Raw genomic sequence first — 12825 nt, 5'->3', positions numbered from 1 at the left:
AGTCACACATGCTATCTACTGTCCGTCCAAGTGGTTATGTCGCAGGATCGTAGAAAGGAGGGAAATCACGTGACAGTTAATTACTTAACGAGGCCCTTTTATTTAAGTTATTTTAAACAGTTGTATGGGTATAACATTACGTAGATGTCCAATTCCTAACAGAAATTAATGTTCTCAGAAAGGAGCTAATCAGCCCAGCCCAGACAGAGAGGCGAATAGAAGCTGGTGAGGAAAACCGGAATGCGACGTAGGCAAATGGACGACAGTACCTGTGCGAAAATGATGCAATATTGAAAGCTCTTTCGTCATTAGAAAACGCGAACTTATTTTCGGAACGTACTGTGACGGTAAGGCTCCTATGACTGTATTTGCGGTCTTGGATCTGTTTGGAGGACGGTTGAACTTCATTAGTAGAAGGGGTGGGAGTGAGGTACATTAAAAAACTCAGGTACAATAAAAATTGAATTAAAAATAAAATGTCTCTGTACTAGACTGTGATGATACTCCTTCATAACGATTGTTCATTTAATTAATGTATTGATGAGATTATTTGTAACTATACTATAAAATGTTTAAATTAAAATGTGATTTCAGCAGATAATGAAAACGTATTTCAGTTATACTCGTATTAACAAGAGAAAAGCGCAACACATGCAATTAAAATCTATAAAGTTGTATTTCGCTTTTCTCAATTTCTTTATTGCAGTAATCGATATTCATCTATTTCGACTTCACAATGTATGAATAATTAAGTATTTATAAATATACAATAATTATTAACATTTTGTGATCGAATTTTAGGGATATATTATTTACATTTTTATTTTATTCACGAAATAGTCCTAATAAATGTCACTCGAGGTCTGAGATTACTATAGATAATTAATATTGGGTTGAGCTCATTCTCATGTTCAAGCTATCTGAATCGCTACTTTCTGACACCTGTTTAGTTCGCGTGAATCGAATTTGCGTGATTGCAGATGCTTCGTGATGACAGAGCTCTGAGGTCAATTTAATGAACCTTCTGTTTACATTACACTATCACGTGAGACTAGACAGCTATTAAGAGTTCATAAGAATAGACGAAAAATCTTTATCAACCTAATAAAACATGTAGTTTATGTCCATAATGGGAAACTGTGCACAATTTCAGTTCGAATAATCGACTTTTTAATTAGTGTAAGAGTGGAAACGAAATAATCTGCAGATTTTCAGAGCGAATAGCTCATCTTGTATGGAACAAAAAACTGTAATACCATATTGCTGGAACGTTCGTACTTTCCTCAGTTTAACAAAATCTTATTCGGTAACTATGCGAATAGGATCGTGATTTTTGTCTATATCGATAGAAAATATGATAAAGAATCATTTACCCCTCTGTCGTATTTCCGCAGCTTGGATGGTTTTCGTGTAAATTTAATTCAAAACCAATAATTTGAATCCACTGACCAATGCGACCAGCTTGCAACATTGTAGCCAGAAAGGGAGATGGGAGGTAGGTCGCTAACACCGTATTCCGAATCTCACCGGACCGGTGGACAATGACGTCACGCTGCAGCGAAATAGGGACAAAACTGCTGGAAGGTTCGATGGCAAGTTGTCTGTGCTACGCTAGCAAGATTTTGCGAAATTTCCATACTGTCATGTCGTTCAAAGAAAAGAGAGCATAAACAATTTATTTCTTGAACCGGTAGTAATAACTGGTCCGTTGACATGTTCGCTCATATCATATCATATCATATCATATCATATCATATCATATCATATCATATCATATCATATCATATCATATCATATATCATATCATATCATATCATATTGTGACAGCGACGTGAGATTCGAACTCACGACCAGCGTCCCGCAAGAGAGCAGATCGCGCGTGAGCCGACACGGGCTTCACGGAGCACTGAGGGACGGCGCGCGGCGGAGAGAAGAGAGGGGAAAGGGCCTACGCGGCGAGGGAGTTTGCGCGCGCATCTGTTGCTGGCAGAGAGGAGAAGGATCTGGATTGTTCTCTGGAGTGCTATCTCTGGACACGCGTCGAACTTTCCAGGCTACGTCGCTGTGGTTATAAAAGAAGAAACGCGAGCGAACTTCAGCAGTTTTCAGTTTATTCAGCCATTCAGTGAGTAAGCCAGAGCAAGCAAGCCAGTCTTGTGTACCGGAGTTCGACTCGAGTGTGTGTCCGCAACTGTGTCAGCATCCGAAGGCCTGAGTTCGAATGCAGTGGACAGCAGTTGGAGGGACCTGAGTTCGAGTGCAGTGGACTGTCTCTGAAGGTCTGTGGTTCGAGATACTGTGAACTCTAGTGACTGAGCTAGAAGAACTGTGAACTGAGAACTGACAGTTCTGATTTGTAAATAGTGCTTTGTAAACATTAATTAAAATTAACAGTTCATTGTTGTTCCTAATAGTCCAAGTAAATTGTCATTGTCGTCAGTGGAGTGCTATAACGAATACTGTGTTGAGTGAAAATCCTATTGTTGACGAGAGCGTTTAAGGTGAATTGTAGAAAGGAATTATTGTTGAGATAATAAAGTTACATTGTTGTTTAGTTTAAAAAGTTACAATATTATATCATATCATATATCATATCATATCTCATATCATATATCATATCATATCTCATATCATATATCATATATCGTGTCGTGTCATGTCATATCATGTCATATATCATATATCATATCATATCATATATCAAATATATCATATCATATATCATGTCATATATCATATCATATCATATCATATATCATATATCATATCATATTATACATCATATCATATATATCATATCATATATCATATATCATATCATATTATACATCATATCATATATATCATATCATATATCATATCATATCATATATCATATATCATATCATATCATATTATACATCATATCATATATCATATCATATATCATATCATATCATATCATATATCATATATCATATCATATATCATATCATATCATATATCATATCATATATCATATATCATATCATATATCAAATATCATATATCATATCATATCACGTATCATATCATATATCATATCATATCATATCATATCATATATCATATCATATATCATATATCATATCATATATCAAATATCATATATCATATCATATCACGTATCATATCATATATCATATATCATATCATATATCATATCATATATCATATCATATCATATCATATATCATATATCATATATCATATATCATATCATATATCAAATATATCATATCATATATCATATATCATATCATATCATATATCATATCATATTATACATCATATCATATATCATATCATATATCATATATCATATCATATCATATATCATATCATATCATATCATATATCATATCATATCATATTATACATCATATCATATCATACATCATATCATACATCATATCATATATCATATCATATATCATATCATATCATATATCATATCATATCATATATCATATCATATATCATATATCATATCATATATCATATCATATATCATATATCATATCATATATCATATCATATATAATATATCATATATCATATCATATCATATCATATATCATATCATATCATATATCATATCATATATCATATCATATATCATATCATATATCATATCATGTATCATATCATATCATATATCATATATCATATCATGTATCATATCATATCATATATCATATCATATCATATATCATATCATATCATATCATATATCATATCGTATCATATATCATATCGTATCATATATCATATCATATATCATATATCATATCATATATCATATTATATCATATCATATCATATATCATATCATATCATATATCATATCATATCATATCATATATCATATCGTATCATATATCATATATCATATCGTATCATATATCATATCATATATCATATCATATATCATATTATATCATATATCATATCATATCATATATCATATCATATCATATCATGTCAAACGAAAATGTTCTCCTTTCGGGTAGGCAATGTTCATACTTCGGTAAACTTCTTTGAACTTCACAAGAAGTTCTAGCGCACACATAAAATGTGGCACACCTACTGTATGCGTATATTGGCATCATCCTCGCCTACCAAAACATGTAAATGTTTATTAATAATTTTGTAATACAGTCAGGTGAGGTGGTGTGGGTTTTGTGTTAATGATGTGGTTGTATGTTTAAATTTCCTGTACAGGTAGGCAAAACAGTTTCAATCACGCTAATAATTATTACTATCGATTATAATCGCTATCTATACAGTACATGTTACCATCAGTATTTTTTTCTGTTGTGTTCCTCGCTGACTATACCGATCGTGCCTGAGCGTGTGCTATCATCAATACCGCATAGCATAGCTAACCTGTTTTCTTCACTCGGTGATCAAACGCTGGTCTTTAATTACGAGTATTATAGCCTACAATATAATTCCCTGCATTCTTTAATACGTTTGACATGTTTAATTAGATAGACCCTCATGTTATTTAATATTATATATTAATAATATATAATATAGAATAGTGTACTATACAGGACTTTCATTTCAAAACTTCCTAGGGTAAATAACTAATTATTTAAATTGAATTCAGTTTAAATAAAAAAAACACCTCAATTTATATATTGAGGGGGGAGTCTGAAACCAGGCTTAATTGTATTTTAGATTTCACCCCCCACCCACAGCCTCCCCACTTTGAAATTTCAAATGGCACCCTTATATTTTTATACTTAAATATGAAAACATATTCAATTTTTGCACATTTTGTTTTCTACCGTCGCCTGGCAACCTGGATTGTTGTTATTGTTGATTAGAGCTTAAGGGAATAAAGCTACAAAAACTTATTGAGCATTTCTTGTAATAGTTGTGTTTGTGTATTAAATTATTTTAAAATGGCGTATACCCTTCAAGGGAGAGCATAAATCATCCTTATTGATTAAATTTAGAAAATTACACAAAATTCTACAATAAACTGTCTAGCTTTTATTAATCAGATAGTCTTTTAGTACTTTAATTTTTATTGTATTTGTAAATTTAATATTAATTGTAATTATAATTGTAATTGTATTCTTAATATTGTAGTTGTAATCCCTTGGTAGAGGGGAAGAGAAGTCCTGATGGCCTTATCTCTATCAGGTTAAATAAATATAAATAAATAAATAAATAAAATAAACTGTGTTTTCATCCTAGGTGCAATCAACTGATAATAACGAAAATACAGGTTGCCAGGCGACGATAGAAAACAAAAGAATGATGTGTATAAACAACTGAATGCTCTTTCATATTTTTAGGTATAAAAATATAGATGTGCCACTTGAAATAATTTCAAAGTGGGGTGGCAATTAAGCCTGGTTTCAGACTTCCCCCTCAATATATAAATTTACGTGTTTTTTGTTTAAATTGAATTCATTGTAATTAATTAGTTACTTAGACCGGGAAGTTTTGAGAAAGCCCTGTATAATATAATGTAATGTAATATATATATATATATATATATATATATATATATATATATATATATATAGATAATTGATAGCCGTCCCAACCAGGGTTTAATAATCGGCCTCCTAATCAATTCTAAATGAATATTTATGTTTAATTCAATTTTTCTTTAATAGAAACCCTAGTTAGGTAGGCTATCATTGAGAAATTTATTGGAAATGCAACAAACAATTTAGGCTACGAGACAAATTACATTTTATAAAGAATATAAGTGATGATTAATTATGCTAATCGATGACTTCTGTTGGTTGAGTGGAAGAGAAGGGTTTATGGCGTTAACTCTGCCAGTATAATTAAATCTACTAAATGAATAATATGATATGATATGATATGATATGATATGATATGATATATGATATGATATGATATAAGAAAAAGAGGAAAAAAGACCTTTGGGGAGGCCGAGACGTAGATGGGAAGATAATATTAAAATGGATTTTAGGGAGGTGGATATGATGGTAGAGACTGGATTAATGTTGCTCAGGATAGGGATCAATGGCGGGCTTATGTGAGGGCGGGAATGAACCTCCGGGTTCCTTAAAAGCCTGTAATATAATATAATAGAATATAATATAATAATGTAATATAATATAACATAATATAATATATAATATAATATAATATAATATAATATAATGTAATGTAATACTGTATAATATAATATAAGAAAAAGAGGGAAAATGACCTTTGGGGAGGCCGGGAAGTAGGTGGGAAGATAATATTAAAATGGATCTGAGGGAGGTGGGATATGATGATAGAGACTGAATTAAACTTGCTCAGGATAGGGACCAATGGCGGGCTTATGGGAGGGCGGCAATGAACCTCCGGGTTCCTTAAAAGCCTGTAATATAATATAATATAATATAATATAATATAATATAATATAATATAATATAATATAATATAATGTAATATAATATAATATAATATAATATAATATAATATAATATAATATAATATAATATAATATAATATAATATAATATAATATAATATAATATAATATAATATAATATAATATAATATAATATAATATAATATAATATAATATAATATAACATAATATAATATAATATAATGTAATACTGTATAATATAATATAAGAAAAAGAGGGAAAATGACCTTTGGGGAGGCCGGGAAGTAGATGGGAAGATAATATTAAAATGGATCTGAGGGAGGTGGGATATGATGATAGAGACTGAATTAAACTTGCTCAGGATAGGGACCAATGGCGGGCTTATGTGAGGGCGGCAATGAACCTCCGGGTTCCTTAAAAGCCTGTAATATAATATAATATAATGTAATGTAATGTAATATAATATAATATAATATAATATAATATAATATAATATAATATAATATAATATAATATAATGTAATACTGTATAATATAATATAAGAAAAAGAGGGAAAATGACCTTTGGGGAGGCCGGGAAGTAGATGGGAAGATAATATTAAAATGGATCTGAGGGAGGTGGGATATGATGATAGAGACTGAATTAAACTTGCTCAGGATAGGGACCAATGGCGGGCTTATGTGAGGGCGGCAATGAACCTCCGGGTTCCTTAAAAGCCTGTAATATAATATAATATAATATAATATAATATAATATAATATAATATAATGTAATGTAATGTAATGTAATGTAATGTAATATAATATAATATAATATAATATAATATAATATAATATAATATAATATAATATAATATAATATAATATAATATAATATAATATAATATAATATAATATAATATAATATAATATAATATAATATAATGTAATACTGTATAATATAATATAAGAAAAAGAGGGAAAATGACCTTTGGGGAGGCCGGGAAGTAGATGGGAAGATAATATTAAAATGGATCTGAGGGAGGTGGGATATGATGATAGAGACTGAATTAAACTTGCTCAGGATAGGGACCAATGGCGGGCTTATGTGAGGGCGGCAATGAACCTCCGGGTTCCTTAAAAGCCTGTAATATAATATAATATAATATAATATAATGTAATGTAATGTAATGTAATGTAATATAATATAATATAATATAATGTAATACTGTATAATATAATATAAGAAAAAGAGGGAAAATGACCTTTGGGGAGGCCGGGAAGTAGATGGGAAGATAATATTAAAATGGATCTGAGGGAGGTGGGATATGACGATAGAGACTGAATTAAACTTGCTCAGGATAGGGACCAATGGCGGGCTTATGTGAGGGCGGCAATGAACCTCCGGGTTGCTTAAAAGCCTGTAATATAATATAATATAATATAATATAATATAATATAATATAATATAATATAATATAATATAATATAATATAATATAATATAATATAATATAATATAATATAATATAATATAATATAATATATAATATAATATAATATAATATAATATAATATAATATAATATAATATAATATAATATAATATAATGTAATAATGTATAATATAATATAAGAAAAAGAGGGAAAATGACCTTTGGGGAGGCCGGGAAGTAGATGGGAAGATAATATTAAAGTGGATCTGAGGGAGGTGGGATATGATGATAGAGACTGAATTAAACTTGCTCAGGATAGGGAGCAATGGCGGGCTTATGTGAGGGCGGCAATGAACCTCCGGGTTCCTTAAAAGCCTGTAATATAATATAATATAATGTAATGTAATGTAATATAATATAATGTAATATAATGTAATATAATGTAATATAATGTAATATAATATAATATAATATAATGTAATACTGTATAATATAATATAAGAAAAAGAGGAAAAATGACCTTTGGGGAGGCCGGGAAGTAGATGGCAAGATAATATTAAAATGGATCTGAGGGAGGTGGGATATGATGATAGAGACTGAATTAAACTTGCTCAGGATAGGGACCAATGGCGGGCTTATGAGAGGGCGGCAATGAACCTCCGGGTTCCTTAAAAGCCTGTAATATAATATAATATAATATAATGTAATGTAATATAATGTAATATAATATAATATAATTAGTATAATATAATATAATCCAGTCCTTTGGACGAACTTTTCCTTCTTCAAAATGTATTAAGTATTAGTGTGCTTAAGTTTATTTACTATAAATAAGTGATGTAATCCATATAATATAAAACGTTATGTTGTGATGTATGATAGGATAGTATAATATAATGATGTAATACTAAACGTGTTTAAATAATAATTAAGAAATTATAAATCTGCACATAGTAGAAACTATACCTAGACAATGTGGAATCTGCATCATCTTGCAGCTTTTTGTTCAAAATGTTGATCGTAATTACCGTAGGCTACTGTAGACTCATAAATTGAGTTTTTACTTGCCAAACTTCTACGAACTTCAAAGTAACGTAATATGGTATTAACCGTAACGGCAGCCGAATAAAGTAACAACTCAGTGTATTTATTTAATAAATCGTTAAGTAGACTCGAGCTCAGAGACAAATATAAAGCTGTAAAGTAGAATTAACTGTCACATTGTGTTACCAAAATAGGCTCTACTAAAGAGAAACGTAGGCTACTGTGATTCGTGTAGGAAGATCTGCTTTAAAGTACTCACCGGAGACCCAGCTGCCGTTGAAACGCAACGGCGTGAACTCGTGGCCCAGAATATCCTGTAGTCTGAAGCGGTGACCTTTGACCCTTGGACCGTCATCTGGCGGTGTGAGCAGCACCACTGACGTCACGATCAGCGCTAGCACGATGACGATGACGAGCAGCGCGATGAGGATGCCTCGCCAGTTCCGTTGGTTCGGGTTGCTCGACACCAGCTCCTGGCACAAGGAACGTCTATCAGGCGTGCACAGGCATCAGAATGTATTGCCTCACATTCTATCACTTTCGAATCTTACTAGCTTAGGTATCTCAATTTCGAACGGGTGTCATAAATTGCACAGCCAATAATTTCATGGACCACTGATACGGAAAAGTGGATGACGGTTATGAAATCTTATGCACATCCACCATCGAAATGTAAGGGAAAGTGAAAAAGTAAAGATCATGTAGTCATCAAAGTTGAATGCGCAAAATCCTGAAAGATACAAGAGACGGAATCCTTTTATAAGATTACATTACTTATCCATCAATTATTCATAGATTTAAAAAAGGCATATGATTCGGTTAAGAGAGAAGCTTTATACAGGGACATCATTTTATTTTTACTAACATTTTTAATGATGAAAGAGTGATGGAACGGAGAAAAATTCTCTCCGGCGCCGGGATTTGAACCCGGGTTTTCAGCTCTACGTGCTGATGCTTTATCCACTAAGCCACGCCGGAGAATTTTTCTCCGTTCCATCACTCTTTCATCATATGATGACGCAGAATATCTGCATGGAAATATCATATGTCCTTCGGTACATCAAAATATATATGATATGCGTAATAAATCACTTTGTGATTTAAGACGGCGCCTATACCGTCGGATCCCGGCCAACCAGTCACTCATTTGAGTGCACCTCAACACATGTATGGACTTCGGTCCTGCGTTCATAGACATCTATGACGTAGTGCAGAGGGCGGCCACTAGAGGGAACCCAAGAGATGGAGCTTAATCTGAGACGATTCTAACCGGCGTCGGGGTTGTATCCGGCGTGGCTTAGTGGATAAAGCATCAGCACGTAGAGCTGAAAACCCGGGTTCAAATCCCGGCGCCGGAGAGAATTTTTCTCCGTTTCATCACTCTTTCATCATATGATGACGCAGAATATCTGCATGGAAATATCATATGTACTTCGGTACATCAAAATATATATAACATTTTTAAAATTAACTTGCCTATACCTCTGGATCAACGCCGTTTGCTACCCCCTTCCACGACTGGAGTTCGATGATACTGGCGTAATGTACAAACAAATCACTTTACTATGTATAGGAGGGAAGAAAAGTAGTTCATCCATTTATGTAAACTATGAAATATTGCGCTTTTGAGTTTGATCATTTTCATGAGGTTTTTGTTTAATCAAAATACAGTACAGTATTAAAAATGAGTGTTTTACTCACGAACTGAGCTGTCCATGTGGACGTATTCATTATGCAGTGTATATTATACTGTCTGTAGCACATTAGCGTACACTATAAAGAATGAAGTTAAATTGAAAAATAATCATAATGTGGATATTTAAACACATTTTTTAAAACTGTGGTCGTTCATTTCGATACAGGCTTCAGTTCTAATGTGCATATTATCGCACTATAGACTATTGTACAGTATCTAATCCCAATTACCAGTTTCGTCCTTCGTACTAGTAACTCATGTTGAAATAATTCTGTACCTTCTCTATAAAAGAATACCTTACGTCCTGTAAATTCAGTCTTCACATCTGCTCGATCCGAAAAGATAAAATTACTCATACATACTATCTGCTGTCCGTCCAATTGGTTATGTCTTAGGGTCGTAGAAAGGGAGAAAATCACGTGACAGTTAATTACTTAACGAGGCCCTTTTATTTAAATTATTTTAAACAGTTGTATAATATTACGTAGACGTCCAGTTCCTAACAGAAATTAATGTTCTCAGAAAAGAGCTAAGACAGCCTAGCCACTAGCTGGCAAATAAAAGCTGGTGGGGGAAACCGGGATACGACGTAGGCAAATGGACGACAGTACCTGTGCGAAAATGATTCAATATTGAAAGCTCTTTCGTCACTGGAAAACGCGAACATAATTTTGGAACGTACTCTTTACTACGACCGTAAGGCTACTATGACTGTATATGCGGTCTTGGATCTGTGTGGAGGACGGTTGAACTTCATTAGTAGAAGGGGTGGCAGTGAAGTACATTCAAAAACTCAGGTACAATAAAAATTGAAGTAAAAATAAAATGATGTCCCTGTATAATATTCTTATTAAATTTGGTATTCCCAAGAAACTAGTTGGATTAATTAAAATGTGTCTCAGTGAAACTTACAGCAGAGTCCGTATAGGCCAGTTTCTATCTGATGCTTTTCCAATTCACTGCGAGCTAAAGTAAGGAGATGCACTGTCATCTTTAATTTTTAACTTCGCTCTAGAATAGGAAAGTTCAGGATAACACGGAGGGTTTAGAATTGAACGGGTTACATCAGCTGCCTGTCTATGCAGATGACGTGAATATGTTAGGAGGAAATCCATAAACGATTAGGGAAAACATGGGAATTTTACTTGAAGGAAGTAAAGCAATAAGGTTTTGAAGTAAATCCCGAAAATACAAAGCATATGATTATGTCTCGTGAGCAGAATATTGTACGAACTCGAAATATAAAAATTGGAAATTTATCTTTTGAAGAGGTGGAGAAGTTCAAATATTGTGGAGCAACAGTAACAAATATAAATGACACTTGGGAGGAAATTAAACACAGAATTAATATGGAAAATGCCTGTTATTATTCGGTTGAGAAGCTTTTATCATCCAGTCTTCCGTCAAAAAATCTGAAAGTTAGAATTTATAAAACATTCATATTACCGGTTGTTCTTAATGATTGTGAAACTTGGACTCTCACTTTGAGAGAGGAACATAGGTTAAGGGTGTTTGAGAATAAGGTGCTTATGAAAATATTTGGGGATAAGAGGGATGAAGTTACAGGAGAATGGAGAAAGTTACATAACACAGAACTGCACGCATTGTATTCTTCACCTGACATAATTAGGAACATTAAATCCAAACGTTTTAGATGGACAGGGCGTGTAGCACGTATGGGCGAATCCAGAAATGCATATAGAGTGTTAGTTGGGAGGCCGGAGGAAAAAAGACCTTTAGGGAGGCCGGGACGTAGATGGGAAGATAATATTAAAATGGATTTGAGGGAGGTGGGATATGATGATAGAGAATGGATTAATCTCGCTCAGGATAGGGACCAATGGCGGGTTTATGTGAGGGCGGCAATGAACCTCCGGGTTCCTTAAAAGCCAGTAAGTAAGTATAAGATAAAGTAAGAACTTAATTTATGAGCTAATTTAATTCAATCTAGTCTATAATGAAAGTAAAGAATGACAAATCGTTAGTTTTTTTTTATGCTCGACCATGCCGAAATGTAGTAATTATACACGTGGTAGCAGACCTTTAATGCATGTCATTAAAGTACACCTACTCATTAAAGGTCAGTTCTTTCAGCCAATGACGACTCAGGTTACAACTGTTCAGCCAATGACAGGTCAGCTTTCTACCGTTATAAAACCGCAAGTATCGATTATTCTCGAATATGCAATCGAAAGAGAATTAGCGAAAAGTCACGGAGGCTGGAAATCCAATACTGTCGCAGAAGGTTATGGTCTGTTACTATAATAATTAGCGTT

At 32.7% G+C, this 12825-nt stretch overlaps 1 protein-coding gene across 2 annotated transcripts in view; it reads right to left on the bottom strand.

Annotated features, from left to right (window-relative positions):
* Dpp10 (Dipeptidyl peptidase 10) overlaps positions 1 to 12825 on the bottom strand; it is a 589638-nt gene that overhangs the window by 161344 nt on the left and 415469 nt on the right. For both annotated transcript variants that reach the window (XM_069820006.1, XM_069820007.1), the window contains exon 3: positions 9113 to 9326. In XM_069820006.1, the coding sequence (XP_069676107.1) occupies positions 9113 to 9326 (214 nt within the window). The remainder of the gene's footprint in view (positions 1 to 9112; positions 9327 to 12825) is intronic.

Source organism: Periplaneta americana, chromosome 3, assembly GCF_040183065.1.
Source record: "Periplaneta americana isolate PAMFEO1 chromosome 3, P.americana_PAMFEO1_priV1, whole genome shotgun sequence".
In the NCBI taxonomy this organism is placed as follows: domain Eukaryota; kingdom Metazoa; phylum Arthropoda; class Insecta; order Blattodea; family Blattidae; genus Periplaneta; species Periplaneta americana.
This window is presented reverse-complemented; position numbering and strand designations above follow the sequence as displayed.